Source organism: Centroberyx gerrardi, chromosome 11, assembly GCF_048128805.1.
Source record: "Centroberyx gerrardi isolate f3 chromosome 11, fCenGer3.hap1.cur.20231027, whole genome shotgun sequence".
Classification (NCBI taxonomy): Eukaryota; Metazoa; Chordata; class Actinopteri; order Beryciformes; family Berycidae; genus Centroberyx; species Centroberyx gerrardi.
This window is the reverse complement of record NC_136007.1, coordinates 20,110,242-20,136,491: the sequence shown is the minus strand read 5'-3', so window position 1 is coordinate 20,136,491 and position 26,250 is coordinate 20,110,242. Positions and strand designations below refer to the sequence as shown.

The 26,250-nt window shown below is 41.2% G+C and overlaps 4 protein-coding genes across 7 annotated transcripts; 2 read left to right on the top strand and 2 right to left on the bottom strand.

Annotated features, from left to right (window-relative positions):
- Positions 1-983: 983 nt before the first annotated feature.
- On the top strand, positions 984-11,825 carry rab6a (RAB6A, member RAS oncogene family). Of its 2 annotated transcripts, none has more exons than XM_071916612.2 (8): positions 984-1,309; positions 3,819-3,877; positions 4,007-4,060; positions 4,827-4,932; positions 6,870-6,981; positions 8,001-8,094; positions 8,826-8,892; positions 10,002-11,825. In XM_071916612.2, the coding sequence occupies exons 1-8, from the start codon at positions 1,240-1,242 to the stop codon at positions 10,064-10,066; spliced, it is 627 nt and encodes a 208-aa protein (XP_071772713.1). In that variant the 5' UTR covers positions 984-1,239; the 3' UTR covers positions 10,067-11,825. The 2 variants fall into 2 exon arrangements, with proteins under 2 accessions (XP_071772713.1, XP_071772712.1); XM_071916611.2 differs by lacking the exon at positions 8,001-8,094 and adding an exon at positions 7,412-7,505.
- A 310-nt stretch (positions 11,826-12,135) lies between these two features.
- Positions 12,136-17,588, top strand: dnajb13 (DnaJ heat shock protein family (Hsp40) member B13). The gene is made up of 8 exons (XM_071916645.2): positions 12,136-12,316; positions 12,476-12,579; positions 12,916-13,077; positions 13,199-13,356; positions 14,156-14,269; positions 16,536-16,649; positions 16,792-16,868; positions 17,361-17,588. Exons 1-8 carry the CDS (start codon positions 12,249-12,251, stop codon positions 17,536-17,538), a joined length of 975 nt encoding a protein of 324 aa, XP_071772746.2. The 5' UTR covers positions 12,136-12,248; the 3' UTR covers positions 17,539-17,588.
- A 173-nt stretch (positions 17,589-17,761) lies between these two features.
- Positions 17,762-20,674, bottom strand: LOC139925320 (dicarboxylate carrier UCP2). 3 transcript variants are annotated; one of them, XM_071916647.2, is made up of 8 exons: positions 20,632-20,674; positions 20,363-20,516; positions 19,796-19,995; positions 18,863-19,079; positions 18,574-18,771; positions 18,378-18,479; positions 18,079-18,259; positions 17,762-17,895 (listed from the first exon to the last, which is right to left on the bottom strand). In XM_071916647.2, the coding sequence occupies exons 3-8, from the start codon at positions 19,919-19,921 to the stop codon at positions 17,796-17,798; spliced, it is 924 nt and encodes a 307-aa protein (XP_071772748.1). In that variant the 5' UTR covers positions 19,922-19,995; positions 20,363-20,516; positions 20,632-20,674; the 3' UTR covers positions 17,762-17,795. The 3 variants fall into 3 exon arrangements, with proteins under 3 accessions (XP_071772748.1, XP_078142578.1, XP_071772749.1); XM_078286452.1 differs by having other exon boundaries at positions 18,863-19,073; XM_071916648.2 differs by lacking the exon at positions 18,079-18,259.
- A 3,453-nt stretch (positions 20,675-24,127) lies between these two features.
- Positions 24,128-25,653, bottom strand: LOC139925288 (dicarboxylate carrier UCP2-like). The gene is made up of 6 exons (XM_071916603.1): positions 25,528-25,653; positions 25,187-25,394; positions 24,877-25,074; positions 24,643-24,744; positions 24,335-24,515; positions 24,128-24,242 (listed from the first exon to the last, which is right to left on the bottom strand). Exons 1-6 carry the CDS (start codon positions 25,651-25,653, stop codon positions 24,128-24,130), a joined length of 930 nt encoding a protein of 309 aa, XP_071772704.1.
- Between the last annotated feature and the right edge of the window lie 597 nt (positions 25,654-26,250).

The window sequence follows — 26,250 nt, the reverse complement described above, 5'->3', positions numbered from 1 at the left end:
TTTTGGAGGGTAGGTGTCTAACACTGAGCTATATGAGAGGAAATGTAAGAAATGTAATAAATTTATTGGCAATATTTGACATTCTAATAGAAGAGAAATTCAGCATGAAGCAAACAGTGACACAGGCTGAATATAAGACCCGATTGACAATAAGTGAATGAAATGTGAAGAAAAAAAACATGAGGAGGTTTATGAGGAGAACTGTCCGGGAGTTGAGTTGCACAGTTTCTCTGGCCAAATGCTCTGTTATGATTGTACAGCATTTGAGAAGGAGAAAATAAAATACAAACAAGTGATGAAATATCATTGCACCCTAAACACATTTTACAATATTCGCTGGGACTTCCTGGAATCACTGACTGTGGCTTCTTTGCTTCTTCGCTAGCATGCTAATCCACATAGAGCATCGGCTACACGTTACCTTGGAAACGAGCCACGAGCCTAGAGATGTCAATCAAACTATTCCTCCTGCCGCTGTAAACTGCCCTTCACTGAGCATGTACAGGAAGATGAAGAAAAATCATTTGGGGCTGTTTGATCACAGATAGGTGTGCATTTATGATGTACTTTTATGGCCAAATTCATTTCCCTGTGGAAGCTCGTGGTTATAAATATTACTTAACAACTCAAAAAAGTCATTTTTCGCGTCATGTTGTCTTTATCATCATGGGAGATGTGATGTTTTTGGTAATGGAGTGAGTACGCCCTCTTGTGGGGATGTTAAGATACAACACGTTGGGCAGGCTGCCTGGCGTGCTGTACTGCCATGCGTCACACTAAAGAAGTAAATGCACTCTTATCTCAATCAAAACCTGTGTTTTTATGTTAAATTCTTGAGTGTGTCGCCCCGCCACTAGGCTAAATACCACGGTGGTTTAGAGAATTGGTATGCTATTCTTCCTCACCTGTGGAGGGCAGCAGCATGTCTGACTTGCGTCTAGTGAGTGTCAAATTTCATTTGAAGAAGAAGAGTGGCCCAGGCTGGCTAGTGGGCTAGACATGTCAGAAGAGTGACAGTAACATTAACTTAGCCGCAGTAGTTATCCAAAAGTGTTTGAAAGCCTCAAGGAGCGTTTGTGGACTACGATCCATCGCCAGGTTGCCTTTATAGATACTTGGCAAACCAGCAAACGTTACGGATCCCAGACCTTTGATATTTGACAAGAACTGGTTAGCTAGCGTTAGCTGGCTAGCTAGTGAGCTCACGGAAAGTAACGTCAAGGCTTGTTTTATACAGTCATGTCTGCGGCCGGAGACTTCGGGAACCCTTTAAGGAAATTTAAATTGGTCTTTCTTGGGGAGCAGAGTGGTAAGTTTAACGCTAAATGTTGTCTGTCGGATGCCGAATCTGAAATGTGCTGAATCGGATATGTAACGCTCTGTTCCTGTCGGGTGATTAACGTTAACCAGTTAGTTAGCTAGCTAGCTGCGTAACGTTAAACTTGGTGATAGCATTGCGACAACGTCAGCGATTGCAAGCTAACTCGCTAACAACTGCTTGGACACACTGGTTACATGGGAACCCCGTTTCTTTTCTCTGAGCAAAGCCAAGGCTGTGGATATTTACTTGACTTGTTCGTTATGTTGGCTAACGTACATAGTGAGCTATGATACAACGTCAACGGAAATTATGATAAAAAACTACTAAAAGTAACAAACAAAAGTGCGAGTTAAGTGGTGAAACACACTGACTAGTAAGCACTAGTCCTGTACATCAATTCCAGATATAAAACACAACTGTAACGTTATTTTTATTAGCTTTACTTAAGTAATATTTTCAAAGAATTAGCTATTTTGGCCAAGTAGCCTACAGGTGACAAGTATTTGTGTAGTTCGGTGCTGTTGTATTCAGAGGAATGCCATCAACCTCGGTTAAAGTCCACAAAAAATACTGCACTGATTACAGGCAAACACCATAAAGCACTTTGCCTAGGGGACTCATCTGTGGAGAAGGGATGTACCCCCTTTACCAAACCTGCTGGGTGGCATTCCTACACTCTGCCTTGTCATTTTCCCCTTTCCAGCCAAAGTGAACCGAGTTTCTGCTTGCTGATGTGGATAAGGATGAGGGGGGCCCTGGGAAGTTGCAGTTGCTTGGCTGTATAAGAAAAAATGTAGTATATGTTGACCCATATTTAACATTTATTTACTTGTAATTGTTAGCAAAGGCGTGGAGTTATTCACTGTTAGCTGTGTGTTAAAAGTGTCAGGTTTAACTGAGGATAAACTGCATTTGGGGCATACTGTGGAGACTGGGGTGTGACAACACAGTCATTATTCTCTCACACGTCATCGATTTTGGAGGTGTTGCCTTGCCTCCCTTGCCAGTAATTACTTATCTACAGGTATTGCATTTGGGAATGTTATTTGTTTTAAAACTCATACAGCTACAACTAGCTTCAAGAGTGTTTGTCAGACAGTCTGCGGTCAACTGCGGTTCCCTGTAGCTTTGTAAACAGAGCAGTGCAGAGTTTGGCCATGTCATCATCACTTGCTGCACAATGTAACTGATAATGTAACTCAAGCTCAGCAAAACAATCCTAGGCTGGAGAGCCCTGTCAGGCCGCTCAAAGCCCCTGTATGATGAGAGCATTTGAACTGTGGTCTTAATCGATCGCAGAAAGTCATGTTTTTATGATCAATACCATGGTTCAACAAGATTTTTGAACCCTTCCTCTGTTGTCCAGGGTTGCTACGCAGGTCTGGAAAGTATGCAGGATTAGAAAGTATGGAAGTTGACTTGACTATAGGTCCTAACAAAAGGGAATTGAACAAAATTCCTGGAAAATATGGGAAATGATATGACCACACTTATTGCGTAGTTGTTTACCTTCTGTCGTTTCACACACTGTGATGTTTGTGATGGTTTGCTGATGATAAAAATAACCTTTGGCTATAGAGTGACATGACTTGCTGACAGTCATATTGCTCAGCTACCATCAGCATACATCATGTGCAGCACCGTCCAAAAACCTCAAAGTCAGTCAAGAAATTCAGGGCTGGAAAAAGTCTGAAAATTTGAAAGGGAAATGTGCAGGAAACCTGATTCCCATCCCTAGTTGTCACTCAACATTCTTCCAACCCTCCAACTTCTCTTCCTCAAAAGCTTGAAATGATTTTTTGTCACTGTGCTAGTGCAGCACAGTCTCTAATAGAGAAACTCTTTGAAAGGCAGCTGCTTGACATGCTGCTGTCTGCTCCAGTCCATTATTAGGGCTCATCAACTGTGGCTCATACTATACACAACCTTGCTGCCTGTACTTAATGTTGCTTATTGTTTGTGGCTTGATGGATCTTACAATACGTCATCCTTTTGTCACTGTGGTGTGTGCCTACATTTTATATTGCCAGCAAGGTCGTAAATGCGGCAAACACACAAGAGAGGGTGTCTAAATGATGCTATCGCTATAGTAACTAGATGCAACTTGGCAGAGATTGTCTACTTCCCGAAAACCCCTGCATCCCATCTAGATGTGACTAGATGGGAGGGGAGAGGGAGGGACACACTGGCTATTTTGGATTCTGTTGAACAACTGTGCTTACAGTTCACTTCAACACACTCCCTGTCTGTGAATGTTGATATGGTTAATACTGTTTTTTTTCTTCACATTTCATTCACTTATTGTCAATCGGGTCTTATATTCAGCCTGTGTCACTGTTTGCTTCATGCTGAATTTCTCTTCTATTAGAATGTCAAATATTGCCAAATCTACTCATAGATAACGGTTATTTTGAAAATCAACCAATTACCTTATAAAGTTGAGATGAATGTGTGATCACTGCACTTGTCTTATTGATTTGTTTTGGGGTTTTTTCAGTGGGAAAGACTTCGCTGATTACCAGGTTCATGTATGACAGCTTTGACAACACTTATCAGGTGAGACTCGCATCTCCACATGTTTTAACCATCATTTATCTGAATACTATTCCTATCACTCTCAGATGTTAACTGACTGAAAAAGGCTATGCTTAATCTCTAACTATTTTATTTGACACTCATTTTCAGGCCACAATAGGAATAGATTTCTTGTCGAAAACCATGTACCTTGAAGACAGAACAGTAAGTTTTTTTCTTTTACTACTACTGCTATTTAATCAATCCCTCATGATTGTTGGTCGATCTTCTCCAGATTGGGAGAACTCTCTTAATGACTGTAATACACCTTGATCTCTGTGTTGGCACTGGGAATGTGAAGGAACAATAATTCAGATGCTGATTACTGACATGATTTTGTGATATTTATTTTTTAATATATTTCTTCAGTGATGTTCTTTCTTACACACAGACACACTCACACACAAGTTTGCGCCGCCTTCCAGCTGCGGGCTGGATGCCGTAGCACCCGGACCATCCTCCCTCTGCTTGTTTCTTCCCTCAACACAAATTTTCTTCCTTTCCTTCCTTCTCCTCCATCTAATTCTCTTCATTCCTATGTTGAAATTAAACACCTTACTTGATCAAGAGAGGAGGGTTGATGACAAGTGAAGGGTGATTTTGTTTTTTTTAGTTCCCCCCCCCCCCCCAGGCCCAGACAGTTCACTCTCTCTGATGGTCATTCACTACCTGCATGCACCTCGCTCTCTCTGCGCTCTCTCTGCTCTCTCTGCTCTCTCTCTCTCTCTCTCTCTCTTTGTCTGTCTGTCTCTCTTTATCTCTCCGTCTCCCTTCTTTCTTTCCCATTTGTGTGACTTCAATCCGCTTTATTTTTTTCTTTTTCTCACTATAATTTTCCTCATTTCTGACATCCGTTCTTCTCATTTTCTTGTCATCCCTCCTGTTTTTTCTTTTCCTCTTCTTTTATTTCTCCTCCCATCCCCCTCCACAGATCAGGTTGCAGCTGTGGGACACGGCGGGACAGGAGCGTTTCCGTAGCCTCATCCCAAGTTACATCCGAGACTCTGCCGCTGCTGTCGTAGTGTACGACATCACAAGTAGGTAGACGGACCCACGCAGTCACGCCTCTTACCTTTCTTAGGATAAAGATGCCATCTTTGTCTTGTCCTCTGTCACATATTTCTTGTCATTTTTGAGTAACAGATGATCGTTAAAATCCACTTGTCTTAAACTACTAAAATGCTAACCACGGCTAACAAATGTTGGTTGCATACTGTGATGCAAGCATATGTTTTCCCATGCTGTTTTGGAGAGTTTGCAGAGCAGACTGGTGCACAGCAACTCTGACATTTTCAAAATCATTTTGCCTTTTTGACATCTCAAATATGACACATAATTCCTGGCCTGTTGGCATTTTGTGACCCTGAATCAAGCCACTTTTTTATAGTAGTGTCAACAACAGACACAGAAAGATATGTCAATGACAACACTTGTATTATTTTATACATTTTCATTGACAATAAGTGATGACAGGCCGAGTTGAGGTGCCGAAAAGTGTCTTTCTTAACATTGCTGGCAATGGTGAGGACCTGGCCTTCACCTTTCCCTTGCTTGCGGGTTAGAACTCCATTTGTTTTTATCTATTACAACTGTCTTCCTGCCTATCTGTGAGGCTGGAGCTTTGGGACACTGTCGCCGTTTTGGGACACTGTCGCCCCTATGGCTATCATAGTACTTGATTCATGCGTGAGTGCAGTCCCTGGCTTGTTTCCCTCCCCCCCCCTCTTAGTACCATCCTCCTTTTTGAATAGTTTCTGAAGAAGTAAAACATTTTCCGCAACTATTTTCAAACCTGTATGCCTTTTTGCAGGATAGTCGAGTCTCTGTGTTTGTATTTTTAGAAAAATATTTAGTCATCACAGGAGCATTGACATCGATAAAAACGTACCTGATGAACATTTGTGTATCATCTCACTTTTAAACATCAGACTTTTTCAAATTAAGGCTTTCTGTCATAGTGTTTGCTCAAGAGGTCATCATTCCATCTCAGACCACAGAAACATGCAGATTGTGTTATGATACAGTCAAAATGTCCTGGGGGTTTGAACTGTCAGAGTTCTGGTTGTCACTCTGAACAACAGTTGGTCAGTATTGGCTTCAAGGTCCGAGCAGGCCCAGACCACTCTACACCTGAAATTATCACAGAGGCTATTAGAGTTAGTCTGTGGCTGTGAGATCATCACAAAATACAATCACATGAGCCAGACAGGCACTCTGTCACACAAAACTTGATAATGACTTAAAGTTAAAAGCCTGATAACAATATAATTAGCTAACTCTATAATAGTAATGTGTTCAGCCCCACTGTTATTTCCCTAGGCGATGCTATGCAGATGAAATGGTACGAGTTAAGAGTTAGCCACCTACGCTGCCTCTAATAAAAATGATCATTATACTGAATTTCTGTTGTAGTTGCTGTTTGGGAGGTTCAGGTCCCTCTCACCAAAGGGCTTGCAGCCACACCTCTTTTCTTAAACTCATCAAACGAGTCCACTGCACCTAGTGCTTTGTATTTTATAAGCTGATATCTCCTCCCTCTTTGCCCCAGTGGAACACCCTAACACTGCACAAAAATTGGGCATTGTCTTTCTTTTGTCAGTGATTATAATATTTCATTTTGTTGTGACTCTTCAGCGCTCTTCAGCCCCTTGTATCAACTGGTAACCATTCTCACCTCAAAACATTTAATTACAGGCCCCAATTCAGAGAGGTTTGATTAGTACAGGCCTTTGTCTTGTGTTTAAGTTGGTTTTCCATATACCAAATTTCCAAACAAATACAGAACATTGGATCAGGACGTTACAAATACAGTACATTAGATATCAAACATGGTCCAGATATATACGACTACTAGTTTCCTTATTGTCTTCCTGTCTCAATCTCATCTGTGTGTTTTCATAGCTGAGATTTATCATCTCCTGAATACTGATCCTCTGCTTCCTATCCCCCGCTGTCCTCCCTCTTCTTGTTTCAGATGTCAACTCCTTCCAGCAAACCACAAAATGGATTGACGATGTGAGAACGGAGAGAGGAAGTGATGTCATCATCATGTTGGTGGGAAACAAGACAGACCTTGCAGACAAAAGGTAGTCTGTTCTTGCTTCTGCCTCTGCAGAAGTCGTGGTGGGCTCTCTCCATGGGAGCATACTAATGAAGTCATTGATTGTTACCCGCTGGCCGGTCAATACTGAGCTCCTCAGCCCTTCCTGAGGCAGCATGAGCTCAGAGCGAGAATCGGCGCCCTTTGTGGGTGTCAGAGCTGTGATTTACGAAGCTTTCTTACATAACAGATGCCCCCTCTCTGCCTTCCTCTCTCTTTCTCCCCACATTGTTTAAAGCTATAGAGACTTAAAATCTTAGATTAAGCTGACAAGTAAAGTGGTGCGGTTCAGCAGTGATGTGTGATAATATTTGATCTCAAAATGTCTTTTGTGACCCATTCTATCCAACTGTGTAATGCAGTAATTTGTGCATCATCTTTCGCTGTGCTTCTCCTAACCCCCTTATCTGCCGCAGGCAAGTATCTATTGAAGAGGGTGAGCGGAAAGCCAAAGAACTAAATGTAATGTTTATTGAGACTAGCGCTAAAGCGGGCTACAACGTAAAGCAGGTAAGCGTGTGTGTGAGTCGTGCTCTCTAGTCTTGCTGCAGATGCTGCTGCCTGGGCTCACCCTCCAGAGGTCACCCATCACAAGCAGAGGTCAGAGGCTAATGACAGATTTGTCCTACTCTGTTTTCACGTAGACCTGTAAAAGGTCATTGGAGCATTCTCCTGTTCAAAACAGACATTGAGTAAATTGATCATCTGTCCTAGTAACAGGACTTTGGAGTCATTGTTCATTTTAAGGTCAAATTTGGAAGCCTTAGCTGACACTCTGAAAGGCACATGGTGTATTAGGTGGCAATTGGACAAGAGCAAAGGTGGCAGTAGCAGAAGGAAGGGGCACGACTTGTTCATCCACTTCAACATATTCACACTCTGTTTTTTTGTTGTTGTTTTCTTGTCTTCTTGTGGGTGTGTGCGGTCTGTGGTGGTATGTGCGCGTACTTGTGGGCGTGTGTGTGTGTGTGTGTGTTCTGCGTGGTGACGCGTGGCTCATCACAGACAGATAACCACTGAGGAGGGAGAACAAAGAGCGAAAGAGATGAATGTTCTGTTTATTGAAACAAGTGCAAAGACAGGCTACAATGTCAAACAGGTAGAGCGTGCGCACGTTTGTGTGTGTGTGTTTATAGTGCTCATGCTCTCCTCTGATAGCTTCTGTCTCACACACGCGCGTGTGCATAAAGGTGTGCTTTAAACGTTGGCTTCCTCTGGCCTAAGTGGGGTTTGTGGATTTGTTTCCAGACTCTCTCCCACCTGTCGTAACGATCTGTATTGGCCATCCTTTGATCTTAAAGCTCTAGTGGTGGGTCAGGGTTTGCAAACCCACACTCCTCACCCCAGGTTTCATTTGCTAATCTTATTGATTGGCGCAGTGTCAGTAATTCTGTTGCTGTGAAATCTGCATGTTATCAACTCCAGGTCTAGGTGATGCTTTTCACTATTTAGATGGGGATGGGCATGTAAAGCATCATCATACATGCAATACTGTTTCTTTGAATTCATCAATCATTTTTGATCAAGCAAGCTCTATCAATGGAAGGTCTCAGTAAGGCACAATTACATCCTCTATTCAAGCCACTTATACGATGCAGACATATTGCCTTGCAGTAGCCCATACACATTCTGCTGAACTCAAATCAATGCCAGACAAAGTACATTGGGCTCCTTCCTCTGTGCGAGCTTCTGGACAAGTGAACATAATGCTGAATTATGTAGTGAGAATGTACACAGCACGCAAGCCTGATTTCATCTGGTTGTTTCTGTCCAGTTGTGAGTGTGTTTCGCTCTCTGACAGGTTAGATCTGCTTCTCTTTTTCCCTGCAGCTTTTCCGGCGTGTGGCAGCCGCCCTCCCTGGCATGGACACCACACAGGACAAGAGCAGAGAAGACAGTATCCTTTCTCGACATGTCACAAAGTGTCTGACCTCATGGATTCTTAGATGTAAGTTGCCAGGCAGCCCATATACTGAGCTCCATGTGTTTGGACAATAACTCACTGACTACTTCACTGGATAAAATCTTAATCTGTCCAAATTGTGTTGCCTCCCTGAAATGAGAGACCACGTACACAAAGGTAGTTCTTTAGCTGTTAATCCGATGTAGTTGAAATTAACAAATCAATTTAGCTGTCAAAGTCTAAATACTTGGCGATCACTGTATATGTCCACAACGGAAATTCAGAAAGTACGTGGTCACAAGGTTTCACCATTTTTACAGATTGTATGAATGAAGCCTCAGTCAAATTATGATAAACCAACATGCCTTTGTTGAGTGACAGGTGGGAATCTTGGCTCAAGAAGAGAATGATTTCATTTAGTCCCCAAACACACAGATGCTCTCACAGTCCTAGAGTGGACGAGAGCAAGGAAATCTCATAGAACTCAATGTAATTAAAGCAAATGGATATAAATTACAATTTATTTGTCCCTCTGTCTTACAAATGCATGTTCATGTTCCCCTATTCCTCTCACTGCCAAATGATTGTAAATGCATCAAAATGTGTGTGTGTGTGTGTGTGTGTGTGTGTGTGTGTGTGTGTGTGTGTGTGTGTGAATATGTGATCATAAGCTGTATATGGAAAGTATTCAAGTGTGAAATGACGCAGGAAAGAGAGACATAAAAAGATGATCTTCTGTCATAGAATTCCATTAGTTTTGAAATTAAATGAGTCCTAAGGGATTTGTTTGTTATATGAGCTCACACCACACAAAGGCAGTGTGCAGAAACAAGTGTATGTGCTTGTATAGTAAAACATTTTTTCTTCATCAATCAGTCCAAACACTTTACAAAAGCAAATTGATATGTGATCGTTTAAGTCTGAACTATGTTACAAATCCATTGTCCTCTATTGAAAATACATTGGGAAGTTTTTTAAGCCTAGAAAAAAAATCAATTTTCCAATTTAATAGCTTTTTCCAAGATTTTCACAACCTTGAATGTACATTTGAGAATTGCATTTCCCGATCTCTGAGGTTGCTCCTTAACTCCCACCCCCTTCAGTGATCGACATAAAACTGGAGAAGCCGCCAGAACAGCCCGTCAGCGAAGGAGGCTGTTCCTGCTAATGCCGGCCTCTTTCATCACTCAACATTTCTCTTACTGGCTTCTTCTCAAACCCAGTCTTTTTTCTGTACTGTGCCCTTCAGTATGCCCGGCTCTGTTCCCCCAGCCTGAAAGAGAACACTACATTCGTTGTCCTTGCCGTTGTGGAAACCCGCTCACTCATTAGGACGCCCTGAAAGTCATAAAATTCACTCAAGTAGAATATTTGCGTTTTTAACACACATACATTGATAATGACTCATGAACCCGCTGACATTTGGCTGCGCTGGAAGACGGTATTCACAGCTTGAGCTCAGCCTTCTTTCCTGAACTCTTGTTATCAATATTTCAAATGGGTGAAGATGGTGGAGAATAGAGTAATATCTGAGTCACATTGCTGTATGTTGTGTCTAAATATAACTTTTTGGACCAGGTTTTCAAAATGAAAGCAAGCAATGATATCACTATGGATACCTGGGGCAAGAAAATGTGTGGTTCATGAAGTCAAATCAGGGTGTGTGCTGAAAAGTGAAAATGTTCTCAAAAAAAAAAAAAAGTTACATATTGCTTTAAGCTTAATGAGCACAATGTGATGTGTGAATGTGATGTACATTTGTTAATAGTCAAAACATAATTTGTGCTGTTGCAATGAAATGGCAAGTATTCATTAATGAATGATGTTATTTTCATTTTCAGCAAACGGTCCCCCTTTTTACTGTATAGGGAATAATATGTGGTAAAGGTTAGAAAGTTGTGTTGAAATGAATGAACATATGTAAAAGAGCAGAATTTTGAGTTGTAGACTGTACTCCCACAATGCACCTGAGGTTCGAGGTGGCAACGGAGAGCTTATTTTAAACCGACCGGCTCCTCGCAGCTCCACCAGCGGAGCCACAGCTCTCCCACTGTGTACCAGCATGATGCGATGACTCAACAGCCTGAAACCACACCGACACACACCGCTGCATGGCAACAGTGCCAGCGCAACAACATGACACCTACTACAAGGGCAACACTATCACTACACCATCCACATCGCCGTCCTTTTCCCTCTTCCCACACTTGTCCTTAGAGATGAGTAAAAGCTACCTTTATCTTGGCTGCCATTTTCTATTATCTTTTTTTTTTTTTTTTTTGGGGGGGGATAGATCTTTACTTTTTTTTTCTAAAGACTATAGCTATCATAGAGAAAAGAAATATTGCTTTGATGATTAGTGTTTGAGGAGAATATTTTCATATATTAAGAGTCATAATCATTACAAAAACCCACCATAAACATTAGATATGGAGACATGCCTTTTGGAGTTTAATTGTAGAGGGCTTCCTTGGCTTTGGGTTCACCTAGTTTTGTTAAGTTTGGTATGAAGTTTTACCAACATTTTGTTTTCTTTTGCTTGTTTTTTTTGTTTGACTTTGATCTTTTGTTAGTGATTACTCTACATGTGTATTTAATCCACAATGACTTGTAATATTTATTTCTACTGGATTCATGTTTTCTTTTTTTATGGCTGTTAATATCTTCACTTTTGGGATGAGTCCTTGCTAATAAAATATGCATCCATCTGGACACCTTTTAATATAATCAACAGACACCAGGGAGCTCGGCCTTTTCCCTCCACCGCCTCTCAATGCCGATTTGATCACACTGATAATACAGTGCAATTTTTGTTTGTGTGTGTGTACATATGGAGGAAAGTCCATCGATTTTTATTGCATCGTAGTCCTTAACGTTTATGTCTGGAATGGTTTTAAATGGAAGAATAAAAGTACACTTGTCACTGCTGCTGGAGTTCATCAGTGTCTTATTGGCAGCTGTGCGATAGCTCTGCATTCACTGACTCGTCCTTTTCATGTTTGAATCAGAAACAAGTGATAGACGGTAAGCTGCAATGGTTTACCCTCTTTATTCACCAAGAGTGGCAAACGTGTACTTTTGATTGGTTTAGACGATCACCGTGACGTAGCGCTTCTGATCTGCAAACAGAACTACAATCCTTCTCGAAGCTCACAGATCTCGTCGACTCTCTTCAGCTGGTTCTCTTTGAGCCTCTCGCCGCAGCTGTTGCCCCTGGCAACCAGTTGGCGTTCCAAACCACACTGCTGCCTTGTGTTTTTATTCTGTCAAAGAGACGTTTGCAAAAGCTAACTCAAAACTTATATTGAGGACAGACACATCGATCTTACGTTTGATTTTTGAATTCCATAATGACTATAGATTACTACGCAGCACTGGAAATAAACAGAAACGCAACTGACGCAGATATCAAAAAGGCGTAAGTTGAGTTAGCCTAGCTAACATTAGCGTAACGTAAATTTCCTCTGTATATTACATTAAAATCTGCGTTAAAATGTGTAATTGACATTTCTGGTAATTTGACCTTTGTGCGCATGTTTCTGTCACTTCTCACTATTTTCCAAATCAATGTTCCTAGATATCGACGTCTTGCGCTGAAGTATCATCCAAACAAAAACCGCAATCCTGGAATCGCTGAGAAGTTCAGTCAGCTGGCTGAAGCCTATGATGTGTTGAGCGACCGTAAGTAAAGAAAAGTGACACCCTTGAAAAGTTTGTTTTATTGCATATTGAATCACTCAGTGGTGTAATCAATCAATTTGACAGGGAGTAAATGTCTTCAATCTAATAATCAGAGCCAGTAGAGGGGTTACAGTGGCGCAATAGCAGCACCATCACCCGTAAACACAACCTTTATTTTTTTTTTTCTTCCAAACACAATTTTTCTTTTTTCCTTTCACTTCCCAACAAAGGGACAGACAGCTCAACAACTTCACACCAGACCTAGTGTTTGATCATCTCTGACAGTGGCAGTGTGCCACTTGTTTATAACAAAACTGTATATATATTTTATGACAGCTCGAAAAAAAGCAACCTATGAGAAGTTTGGGGAGGAGGGTCTAAAAGGAGGCATCCCACCGGAGTTTGGGGGAAATGGAGCTTGGTCATCTGGATACGTCTATCATGGGAACCCAGACAAAACATTCAGACAGTTTTTTGGAGGTGACAACCCATTTGCAGGTAGGAAAAACAGGTTAGACAGAGGCCTAGACTAATAGTTGTAAAATTATACACTATGTACATTGGTTATTCACATTTCACACTAATAACAGAATAATAATCTTTTGATTTTTTTTGCAAGACTTCTACACAAACGATGGGAATGAAGTGCCAGTTGGGTTTGGTGGCCTGCAAGGCAGAGGGGTGAAAACTCAAGATTCTCCTATAGAGAGAGATCTGCACTTGGCCCTGGATGATCTCTACCATGGATGCACGAAAAAGATCAAGATATCCCGTAGGGTAAGAGCTATGGAGGATAAGCATCCTTATCCTTGTTGAAATGCCTCTCATCACACCACTCTTGATTGTTCAGACCAATTAACCATTTAATCTATAAACCTAAAACTCCTGAGAACAGCAGGGTCAGTGTACCATTTGAGTCCACTTGCCCTAAAAGCCCACGCCCGCTGTTCCAAACAAATTAGAGATGTGATCACTGAATTAGAGATGTGTTCAGTACTTCCTTCAAGTGTTTCAACGGACTGACTGTACAATCTGGGCTGATATAGCAGCAGGGTGTAGGCTACACATTCATGCCAAGAGTTCAAGGGGAGAAATTCTCACTTGATTTGTGCTTTTAGAAAACAGATTTTAGCTGCAGTCCAATGAAGAGATGTTGATCTGTGCTGACAGCACAATAGATATACAGTGATACAGCTCTATGCTACAGGCTGTAAGACACATGTTCTAGAGAGAGCTATATGATTAATCTCATTTTTTATAACATTTACCTGTTAAATCCACTGGGACAGTATAGATTTAAAAAAAACTGGAGGGTTTTAATTGTACTCTGTATAAAATAGAGATTCACACTGCATATTATGAAAGGCTACACTATATAATCCTTGTATGTCTTGTATGTAAGACAAAACTTTTTGGGTTATGCATTAACCTGTTTATAAGTAGTTGGAGGGCACTCAGACAAACATGGTAAACATTAAAACCCATCAAAAAAATAATTTGGCTTCTTTTAAAATATAAGAACGTCACATTCTCATTTACTCATTTCACTGCCCCATTCACTCATTTTGCCTAACAGGTTATGAATGAGGATGGATACACATCCAGCATAAAAGACAAGATACTGACTATTGTTGTAAAGCCTGGATGGAATGAAGGCACAAGGATAACTTTCCCCAAGGAGGGGGATCAGGTAAGAGAGCTATCCAATACAACACACTAATGTAGAGGAGACTTTGGACAGTTGTAGCAAGAGTCACTTAGACCTTCCCCAGTTTTCCCCATAACTGTTATTTTCTTTTTTTTGCCCTATGTGGCCTAGAACAATCACAATAAATCAAAATCACCAGTGACATGGTGGCTTGGAGGCTGGGAGCTTATGTAAACAGTATTGAGCTAGTCTGAACATCAATGAACATCCGTGTCGCTGTATGATAAGAGTTGGTGTGTCGTCTGATTTTCATCCTGCTAAACCTCCTTGCTTTACTGCATGCGATTATTCCACAGCAGTCTTACCACAATAAATGTACAGGAATTTGTCTTGGTAATATTGACGCACATATTGACAGCTTACAGAGTTTCTCAGTACATACTGACACACATGGTGCAAGACCACAGGACCTCACATACTGTACAGTGTAAGACAAACTACAAACCGTAGGCTTGACATATCACATGTGTGTTGTGGCAACCCAGCGGTAAGGGAGGAAGCGTTCACAATAAAATAAGAAACCCAGACAGATCAGTTGTGCAGCAGAGCAAAAATATAGTATATTTCGATAATTTTCTTGGGGGAAGACAGGGGAAAAAGGGCAACTGAAAGTTTTCACACATCTGTCAGACATAATTCCTGTGCGTAATTCCTAGACCCAGCTCATTAACCACCAGAGAGGAACAAAAACCTGCAGCCTGGAGGATCGGAATTGAGCATCTACAGGTTCTAGGCCAGTGGTGTCCAATTATGTGCCATGAGTCTGCAGGTTTTCCTTCCAACCAACCACTGCAGCAGCTGAGTTTACCCATTAGCACACCTTCAGGCAGAGACGGAGCAAGTAATTAGTGAAGTCACCTAGTGCAGTGATTGATTGGAAGGAAAACCTGCAGACTCTCGGTCTTCCATGGCACAGGATTGGACACCACTGTTCTAGACCCGTCAGATGGTTCTTTGCCGTGTTGTGTGTACTGTACGTCACTAGTTAGCTCCTCGAGACCCAGAGTACTGCTAGTTTTCTATCCTACCAGTTAGATGACTGCATAAACCTTGCTCTGGGTCTCGGGGACCAGGATTGAAAACCAGTGGTTAGGTTCTGACTGCAGCTCCAAGGCCCTTACCCACCGCCTGGGGAAGTTGTGCAAGGGGACTTGACCTGTTGTCTCTGTGTCTTCCACTGACCAATCACTGCCTCGGTGAGAGTGCCTCAGCCGCTGATTGTTAATCGGTCACAGGTGCGTCTGTGACCAATTAAGTCTGTGCTCCAATGGGCTGCAGGGCTTGAATTGGACAGTGACCTGTGGCGCTGTCCTTGGTGCTGATTAACCAAGCCCACCCTGGCCTCCTGGAGCTCTCTTTGGGTCTCTGCTCTCATAATATACTGTAGTTACACATCCAACTGTCAATGTGCTGTAAGCTGTAGAGGGAAGTGTAGCAAGTGGACAGTATAGCATTTGTCCAGTGCACCATGAGGAAGTTATGAAGGAGAAGCATGAAATAAATTATGAGAATTGGAGAACCTGAAGTTGAAAAGTGTCATAATGTGCATATGTTTGTGCAGACATTGTACTAGTGCAAAATTGTGCAAAATCTGCTTGGGTAATAATAAACATAATAACAGGTAGTGACAGTAGTAAGATTTGCAGGCACTTCTATTGGATGTTGAGGAGGAGTCCAGAGATTCTTGGTTGATTGCAGGGTTGATTGCAGGGTGTTTGGAGGATTGTTCATTTTTGTTGTTGTTATTTTTTCTGTGTCAGCAAGTTTGAATCCATAATTTTGCAACAGACCGTTAAATTCTACTCCTTCAAAATAATTGCTCCAAGTCATATTTTAATTATATTTCAACAATAAATATTTGAGATGGTATTGATGAAGCATGGCTGGATATTGATCTGGGCTGCTGCCCACAGAATGCAAGACTGGACACTTTTCATTTGCTGGACTATATGACAATCAACTCAAGATATGAAAAAAATAAAAAATAAATACAAATGGGTGTGTAAAGAATATTAAGAATATATATTATAAATTCAGTGTGGGTCACTTTTTAACAAGCCATTGCACCAAGCTATTTATAACCATTTAACAAGCTATTCATACTATAGGCCCATTCAATCTAGAACGATAACTAAAGATACCAATGAACTATTGACATACATTGTTTCATTCGTTTTATTCATTCAGCCCTACTTTAGGGGAAAGAGCATGGCTACCTTGTGATTATTTTCCTGTGTTTTCCTTGTAGGGACCAAACAGCATCCCTGCAGACATTGTGTTCATAGTGCGACAGAAGAGTCATGCTTGGTTTGTGAGACAACAGAATGACCTGGTGCACAAGGCCCAGATCTCTCTGGAGATGGTGAGTCAGGTTAAAGGGAGCTAGAATGTCTCCATCCGCAATGTAACTGCTCATTGATCCATCATGTTTCTTGGTGGGTTTTATTATCCATCATTGTTAAAGAGATGCTTTTAGTAGACATGTATTATTCCCTTTCCCTCAGGCCTTGACTGGGTTCTCTGTGGATGTGGAGACACTAGATGGCAGGCTACTCAACATTCCCATCAATGACATTGTGCAGTGAGTGCTTTGCTATGTTGGGGGGAAAAGGGGAATACTGGTTCAGATACAGGTCAAATTACATTACTGTATTATATGTTGCAATCCTATTAATTTGGCATTAATCACAAAGCTGCTATGAATAACCCAAAAGAAAATAGATCAGCAGATGGTCTCATACAGCTGTGGCATGCAGTTGAGCAAATTCATCTGCACTCTAATATAGTGATTTGATGAATCCAGAACAGTGAACAGTGATTGTGAATATACTTTGGAATTAAATATACTAATTTACATCAGTGGGGTGAAAATCCCCTAGATCACAGGCTATGACGGGGTGAGATGATCATAATGAGCTCTATAAAGCACTTTCTAAATTGTACACTTAAATTGGGATATTTCTATCCATCTGTCTAACTAAAATGAATCAGAAATTAGGATGATGTATTCTGGGTTTGCACATTATCTGGAATCACCTATTTGTCTCTAATTTGTCCGTCACACCGCACCCAGCCCCACCTACAACAAAGTGGTGACTGGAGAGGGAATGCCGCTGTCCCAGGACCCTTCCCAGAGAGGAAACCTCATCATCATGTTTGACACCCAGTTCCCCCAGAAGCTCTCTGCTGAGAGGAAACGTCTGATCAAACAAGCTCTATCTTACTCAACAAACAACCACAACCCCATTTAAAATGCCAGCTATTTGTTTTCAATGTTTATCACTGACAACATTTTTATAGATCTTGCTATCTTATGACTTGAGATTTAATAAAGTTACATTTCTGTCATTGACACAATTTATTGTAGAACATTACATTACATTACATTACACGTTGAGTCAAGTGAGTTGAAATATAAACTAGGAGGCAACAAAAAGTAAAAAATGAGTAAACAACACAACAACAGCGTCATCTTTCCGGCAGAGAATAACGATTACAGTGTAGTTTCTCAGCTGTGTTGTGCCGCCATCATGGCTCGTTTCAGCTGCTCATAGGTGACAAACATCACCACATTCCAGGAGCCCAGGCGTAAGAAAGAAGGCATGAACCTTAAGAGTAAGAAAATAGAATAAGGACATGATATAATATTGCAATCCATTCAAACTGAGCATTCAAATTAATAGCCGCCGCCTTTTGTTTACGACCATGTGGACTCTGCCCCCCCCCCCCTCTATAAATTTCTAATGTATAACCTCAGTTGCTTCAATAAAGTGCATCAGATCATTGCTTACCCCTTATAAAAGGCAAGTGGTCCCTCTTTGGTCACCATGGCAACAGCACAATTGAGGACACTGCTGTACTGGCCGAGGGCAGAGTTCATATATCTTGTCTTGACCACGTCAACCGGAGAGGCAATCACTGTTGTGCATAAGCCTGCACCAAAGGCTGATATGAAGTGGCAGGGCAGATTATCTGTAGAGTAAACACTGAAAGTTACTGAGTGTCTTGAGCTTCACTAGTCCAAGGAGACAGTCATTATGGTTCTTGCACTGCATACAGACATCATGTTATACTGAAGCCATTGTTTCACCTGTCATGAGAGTCGACTTCAGAAGTGCATCCTTAATGAAGTCATATGTCACCAGTTCACTGCAGTTAACGATTGCATTGCGCGCAATGTTTGGAGCAGTACCTGCAAGGCAGAGTAATATTAGGACATAAGCAGAAGAAGAAGAAATGATAGGACATGCTTCTAGACCTGCATGCTCCTCTCAAGCTTAAGCTACCTTTCCACAGGCCAGCAATGCCTTCTTCCTTAGCAATGGTCTTGTAAGCATTGATGGTGCTGCAGTAGCGTCTGACAGGCCCAGCAGACCTGGCCTGTGCCTGGAAGCGGACTTTCACCACGTCTGTCGGTTGAGCAAAAGCAACCGCCATGGCACCAGTGGTGCATCCCGCCAGCAGCCGACTGCCGATGCCAACATCTGAACCAGAGAGGAGGGAGATGTCAAACCTGATCGGTGCGGGACACCCTCAACTGGATAAACAATGAAATAGTAGTTTGTAGGCACTCACGATCGGAGCCTTTAGTGTAGAACTGTTTCACAGAGTCGTAGAGACCAATGCGGACAGAGGCAAAGGTCATCTGCCTCTGGAGTCCTGCCACCAGTCCGTTGTACAGGCTCCTGGGCCCCTCTGTACGCACCATGGTGGTGATGGTGCCAAACACTCCCCGATACTTCACTACAGTACCGCTCCCTGCAGCTGCAGAGCGTCCGGCCTCTCCCTGGATCTGTGCAGGATAAATGGTCATGGAGGCTCAACTGACACTAGAAAAGAGCGGTATGGGAGGACCTGAGTGTAGCTTCTTTAAGGTTACAGGCAGGCAAGTAAAGAAAAATATATGTAATGCATAAAATGTTTTTAAAGATACCCTCTGGATTTATATGACATATATAACATTCTATGTATATTCACATATGCTCGCATATAAGAGTTTGATTTGTTGATGGAAAATATGCTTTTTGGAATTTTCTTAACCCACAATAACTGACAATATAGTTCTATTTTATTCCATTGTTTATAAACATTATTAACATAAATATTTTACTGCCGTGAAAATATATGTAAAACTCCCGTTGAGTTGACATATACTGTCAGACCTTGTAAAAAAAAATAATGCTCTGACAATCAGATTAAAAAAAATCTTAGATCCAATAAATCCCTATGTGAACAAAGCAAGACGCAGGGCAGCAGTGTTTCAGCAGGGGGCATCACAACAATAGGTTTCAGTAGACAAATAGCCAAGGTCATTCTGATTTTCTAATTGTGCAGTTATGTCCAAGAAAGAGCTAATGCAGCCTCATCAGTAAACAACCAATTTTACTAATATGAAAAATACAATTACTGAAGGGATGCTGGGGAGAATCACATTTTGCTCGTATAGAGAACCCAACACACAAAATTTCTAATGCAGTTCCTTTCCTTTCCAACAAAGAGCTTGCTTACCTGCAGCCGCACTTTGGCTGTGTCCAAGGGAAAGGTGAGCAGGTCAGCGATGCAGGCTGCAGTTCCAGCACCTACAAACTTCACAGCTGCTGTTGGGGGAACATCTGCAGGTCCAAATCCAACCATTTTTAAGACTTTTTGGAATATGAGGTTTGAAGAGTGGTGTAAATGGAATTGATGCGGACACAGGGCAAGGAAATCTGAAAATAGAACCCCAACATGTTATGCTACAAAAGAGATTTGATGAAAATACTTGTGATGGCCTTCTACAAATTAATGGTATTCCGTGTGATCAAAATTTGTCCACACAACCTACAAAGTGGACATGAGATAATCATCACATTCAACCACAACCAAACTCATTGCATGGATCTTTTTTCATGATCTTATAGGCCTCTCTTTTATTTAAATTACTACACTAATGAGCCCTCCAGTGTGGTGTGTTCAGCTCATTTAGCACCAGACTAAACAGAAGCGACATACTAAAGTAGAAGTTTTAGTGACACTGAATGAAAATCAACTATAATAGCACAAGTAATAATAATACAAATTGTTATTAATTCTTACCTTTAATGGAGCAATTTAGGACAGAAACATTAGAGATCAGGATTCTCTAAAGGTGTCCCTCTGGCTGAATTTACTACCAGCTATAAATTGGTTTCCTTGTTCTTCCATAGAAAAAAGGTCAAAAATGATATGCCTTAAAAACATACTCCAAATTCTGAAAAAGAAAGAGTAACAAGATCAAACAAGGCAAGGCAGCGGAACAAAAGTAACAGCAACAAAACCAACATCCAAGAACAATTTCAAATGCAAATGCAGGCGTGTGGGTGTACCGTGAATTGAATCGTAGAAGTTACTCAGTTGGGTAAAAACTCCCCTCAAAGTGACAATGCCCTGTTTAAATAAGTAAATGAATTTCTAGAGGAAACTGAACTGATGACTGGACAGGATACAGTATTGTGGGGAAGAAAGAGCCGCTGCTTTTTATACTGCTATCACAGTGTTGTTACGTAATGGCGCGGCAGCTGTGGGCTGGTGGGGCCCCACACTGCACGCATGAAGGTGCCTCCAAGTCACACTAGGAGACTATTATAAACTTGTGTGTGAAAAAAACAGGCTGTGGTTCTATTTGTCAACAGTAACAATTTCATAACACATTAGCCTTCTGCATACCTCTGTCTTATGTTGACTTCATAATCAAGCCTCCCTGCTTTGTGGGATAAAAAAACAACACCCAGTCATGGTGTGCGGCATAACTCTTCTATTCATAGTCCTCTGAAGAGAACAGAGTAGATACAGTCTCGGCTCTGACAGCGTTCAGGCCTCTGTGTCTGGCCTTAGAGCTACAACAGTGTCAGTCACAGACTTGAAAATACTGTGTTGTCATCGATTAGACTGGCTAAATGAGAAGCCATATCAAAGCGGCTAAAATAATATGGTGACAATATAATAATGTGGTGAAAATAAACTTTTGCAACACAAATTTGGATTTTTCTCACTTCCTAAAACTCATTTGATGAAGTCAGTTATCTTAGTCTGCACTTTGCATGTTTTAGTACATTGCTGAGTCATGATGAAAAACCAAGAGCATACAGTACATCCCCCTCAAAATGAGATCCATATGTTCAGACCCAGCGTCTCACCACTGGTTTTCGTTTACAGCTTTGTTGTCCACGACCTGTAGTTCCTGCCCTGATTTATGTGCTTATTGATTTGGTATTAGCAATAGCAAAATATGGTGAGTGTTAACTTTTCTCTGTATTGCAAAGTGCTAGATTGGGAAAGTATTGTGAAGGAGTTCTCTGTACAGTTGTTTAAAACACAATATCAGCATCTCAATCCTTATTCTTATCCTGAAGCAAAGTATATTTGAAAATAAATTCAGAAACAATATGCCATTCAGTGTTGTACTATTTATGGGATGTTATTATCATGTCGTTATATATGTAATATGGACCCTTCAAGTGAACCATATTGGATAGTTCACCATTTTGAATTCAGAAAACATGAAAAAGTTATTTGGGTTTTTGTTTTGTTTTTTTGACTCAAATTTGACAACAAATTTGGGACATATTCTGAATCCAGCCACAAACTTGGTTTCTCTGTGTGACATAAAGGAGCGTCTCACTGAACCTAAATGTGAAACTGCAGGATCTGAAACAAGTGATTGGGAATATGCGTGACCCAATGAAAGCCTTCCAAACAAAATTGTGCTAATTGAAAAGCCAAATGCCAGAGGAAAACTTTGCTCTCTTTCCAACTTGTCAGTCAGGGGCACCTGCTCACCACACAGACTTTAGCAGACCTGGAGGTTCAGAAATACAGTTTTGAAATTTGTATAGATCGATTCACAGCTAATGTGGAGATGTTGCTAGAACAATGCAGATATTACTGAATGAATTACAGTGCAACAACGTACTGAGGGCCAAGTTTGAATCTCTTTGAAGGAAAGATTTCTCCAAGAACTGATACATTTACATCAAGGAGAAGATGCCAGATCTCTGGTAGCAGCAAATAGGACAGAGAACAACTTGTACAGGCACACAGCTAAATACCAGGCAGTGACTGATGCCTGTGAGGCAGACTGTATGTTAGTTATATGGGTCATATAGAAACATGGCCAAGAAAATCATTTTACCTGAAGATTAATTTGTGCTCAACTAAACACACATTTGAAATCATGTCTAGCTGTCTACTGTCAGTCCTGAATCAAAAGGTCAGTCAATTAATTTGTTATAACAAATATGAATACACATAAGTCATAATTGCCACAGTGTAATTTCATGTAGGTCCTTATGAAAATCAAAAGCTAATCTTTGAACATTCCCATGCAGCTACTGTCACCCATAAATATTTAACATTCTCACAGGCTCACACGCTCGAGCAGTGGAAACACTGCTTGGCAGCTATATTTAGGACTGAGATGTCAGTGTCACACGGAAAGGTTTGGAGAAAACTCACAGTAGTTTGAACATGTTGGGTTCCTCAGCTTACCTACACTGCCTGCTTCAATTTTAAGATGTGAAGTAAATCATGTTTAAAGGGAAAGTTTGCCCAAAGATGCATTTACACGGTCCATGTCAAATTTTCATGTTCAATTCCCAATTTTCATATGGTTTTAAAATAGCTGCATTTGCCCTCCAGCTTTTCCCTGTTTTTTCAGAAACTTTGAGATGGTGCACTGTAGTTATTTCTGACGCACTGAAACAAGAATACTGAATGTCCCACTTAACTCCCAGCATGCCCCACTTTCTGAAAAGAGCGTGCACTATTTTATCAAGTAATCTTATTTACTGCTCCACTAACACTTCAGTGGCCCCAATTATTATTATTTTTTTATCACAGTGTTCAAACCCTAATTCAGTGTTCAATGATAAGAAACAACTAGTCATGGTAAATTGCTTGGAGTTCATTAATAGACAAAATTGAAAAATTACCACTTTATTCCCATCTACACTTTGGCATTATTATTATTATATAATAATGCCATATACATTATGATTGCATACAACATACTCATGACTTATTGACCAGCAATAAACCATACTTTCATATTGAGGAATAAACAGCCGTGTAAACATATAGATTAACATATAAAACCCTAATCACATGCATCACAAACATCTGTAAACATTTTACACAATCCACATAATAGAGGAAACAATGTGCTGCATAAAAGTGGTCACTGTACTTCAAGCCTTTTGTTGCCAGACAAAATCTGTCTGCTTAAACAGAAAACCTTCCCCAAATCACAAATCACATTATACCTATGATCTAGTTCAATCAGTTTTTGTAAATATGAATGCCACTCTCTAACAGCTAAAAGCCAGTTAACCAAGGTTCCAGTCTGTGATCTAATCATGAGATAAAACAAAACTTTATGGAATTATTGTTTGACATCTATCTTTTACATCCAAATGAACATTTTCGATGGACATCCTTACAGTTATGAAACATAAAATGTCCCTTTATCCTTATAACATCATTCTGGTATTGCCACGATGCCCACAAAGTCAGTTTTGCATTCACTATTAATGGAAGGGCTACAGGATTTGCCTCTTTCTGACATAAAACAGTCTGTATTGGCTCTAGTTAATATTCAGGAATCAACGCTAAATTGTCCAAGATCATTGGAAATAACGTGAACTGTTTTACGGGAGATTTTCCCTTTAACCCCGCCTCCATGCTTCCATCTTGGTAATGTATCCACAGGCCCTGAAGCTCTTTTGGGCCTCCATTTATGAGTCTCATTTTTAGATTCACTCTGGTGACATGGTAACCACTCTACACTGTGGTGAAGGTTGGGCCATTGTGCCTGGATGAAAGAGGTCAGAACGGAGACTCCCAGGACTGCTGTGCTCGGGTCATACCTCGTTTAATCTGTTCGTACGACACAAACATTACAATGTTCCAAGACCCCAGTCGCAGGAAAGAGGGCATGAACCTGTAGCAGACAAAATGCAAGATAAGTAGGTGGATTTCATTCTGATATCTGTAAAGAGCACTTTAGTGTACCACTGATGATCGTGTGCTTACCCCTTATAGAAGGCACTGGGCCCTTCATTGGTCAGCATGGTGACAGCACAGTGTATAGCGCTGCGGTACTGGCCTGCACCTGAGTTCATGAACCGGGTTTTGACCACATCCACAGGGGAAGCTACTACTGTCGTACAGAAACCTGCACCGAAGGCAGCTGTGAAGTGGCACGGCAAGTTATCTGCAGGTGGATAGAGACGTGTCACATCCGTCAGCAACAGCTTGTATATATTAGTATTTCATATTGTAGATATTGAAATCGACTGTATAACATGTTAGATTACAATGATATTGGCAGTTTGTCTCACCTGTCATTAGGTCATACTTCAGAATGAGCTCTTTGATGATGTCATAGGTTACCAGCTCTGCACAGTTTACAATGGCATTGCGGGTGATATTGGGCATACAACCTACAACAGAAGCAGAGGATGGTTACTTCAAAACCAGCGGCCTGATTTTTTTTTTTTTTTTAAGATAACCACTAAATACTTGTCTTTAATTTTTAGAAATTTTTAGAAGTTTTAAGTAATGATGACACGCACCTCTCCATAGGCCCCGCACTCCTTCATCGCGGGCAATCGTCCGGTAGGCGTCCATTGTGCTGTTGTATCTCCTCCCACCGTCAGCCACACGCACCTGGGCTTGGAAACGCACCTTGACCACATCTGTGGGTTGTGCAAAAGCCACAGCCATGGCTCCTGTGGTGCAGCCTGCCATGAGCCGAGTGACAATCCCTGCATCTGGAGAGCATGTACAGTATATCATGAGTCACGAGGAAGGAGCAACACACACCAGTGAGAGAAACCACTCTGTAACACAGGTATATGGGAATACTTAGGTTATAAAACTCACTCTCGGAGCCTCGAGTGTAAAACTGCTTCATGGAGTCGTAGAGACCAATGCGGACAGAGGCAAAGCTCATCTGCCTCTGCAGTCCTGCCACCAGCCCATTGTACAGGCTCCTGGGCCCCTCTGTACGCACCATGGTGGTGATGGTGCCAAACACTCCCCGATACTTCACTACTTTGGCCCCTTGCACTGCTTCAGACTCTCCTTGGATCTGTGCAACAGAATGATGCATTAAAGGACGCTCAGCAGCAGGTTAGAAGAATGTTCACCAGGACATATTTTTAATAAAATCTAGGTTTCACAGTTAAAATGTGCTAAGCCTCCCAGCCCATTGTATTTCTAACCTGTAGTCTGACTTTGGCTGTATCCAAAGGAAAGGTGACAAGATCTGCAAGGCAGGCTGCGGTGCCTGCACCGAAGAACTTGGTTGCAGCAGTGGGCGCTATGTCTGTGGGTTTCATGCCAACCATTATGTCCGGGTTGGTATTGTGCAAAATTCAGGTCTTAATGGCGCACCTGCAGTATTTGCCCAGGAACTCTGTGTTTATCTGAGAATAAATACCAAAGAAAATCATTACTCAACTCATCCAGACAAGCAGGACGAAGGAAATTCAATGCTCACATTTCCTCTTCTGATGGTAACATAAATTTATATTTTGGTTTGCTGTAATTACAATATCTGCAAATTTACTCTTAAAATATTTGAAGTGCTCATGCCGAACATTGTGCATACCTGTGAGCGACCTTCACGTTTTTTCAAGTGGTAATCTTGTCTTTTGAAGCTGTTCTGCTGTGGAAATGCCTCGGGACATAAACTCTGCTTGAACTAAGCAAGCCAGCATACCACTACTACCTGAAAAAATTAACATTCATCATGTTATTGTGATCCAAGAAGAATTGTATTATAATTATGTTGAGGTTCATATGTTTCATCAATTGACTTATTGATGTACTCTTGCTGCCTGCCACTATATATGTTTTTCAGCACAAGGGTACAAGAAACACTAGTGTAAAATGTTGGCTATATTTTCCTCTTATTAAAATAAGTGACATGAGTGGAGTTTGAA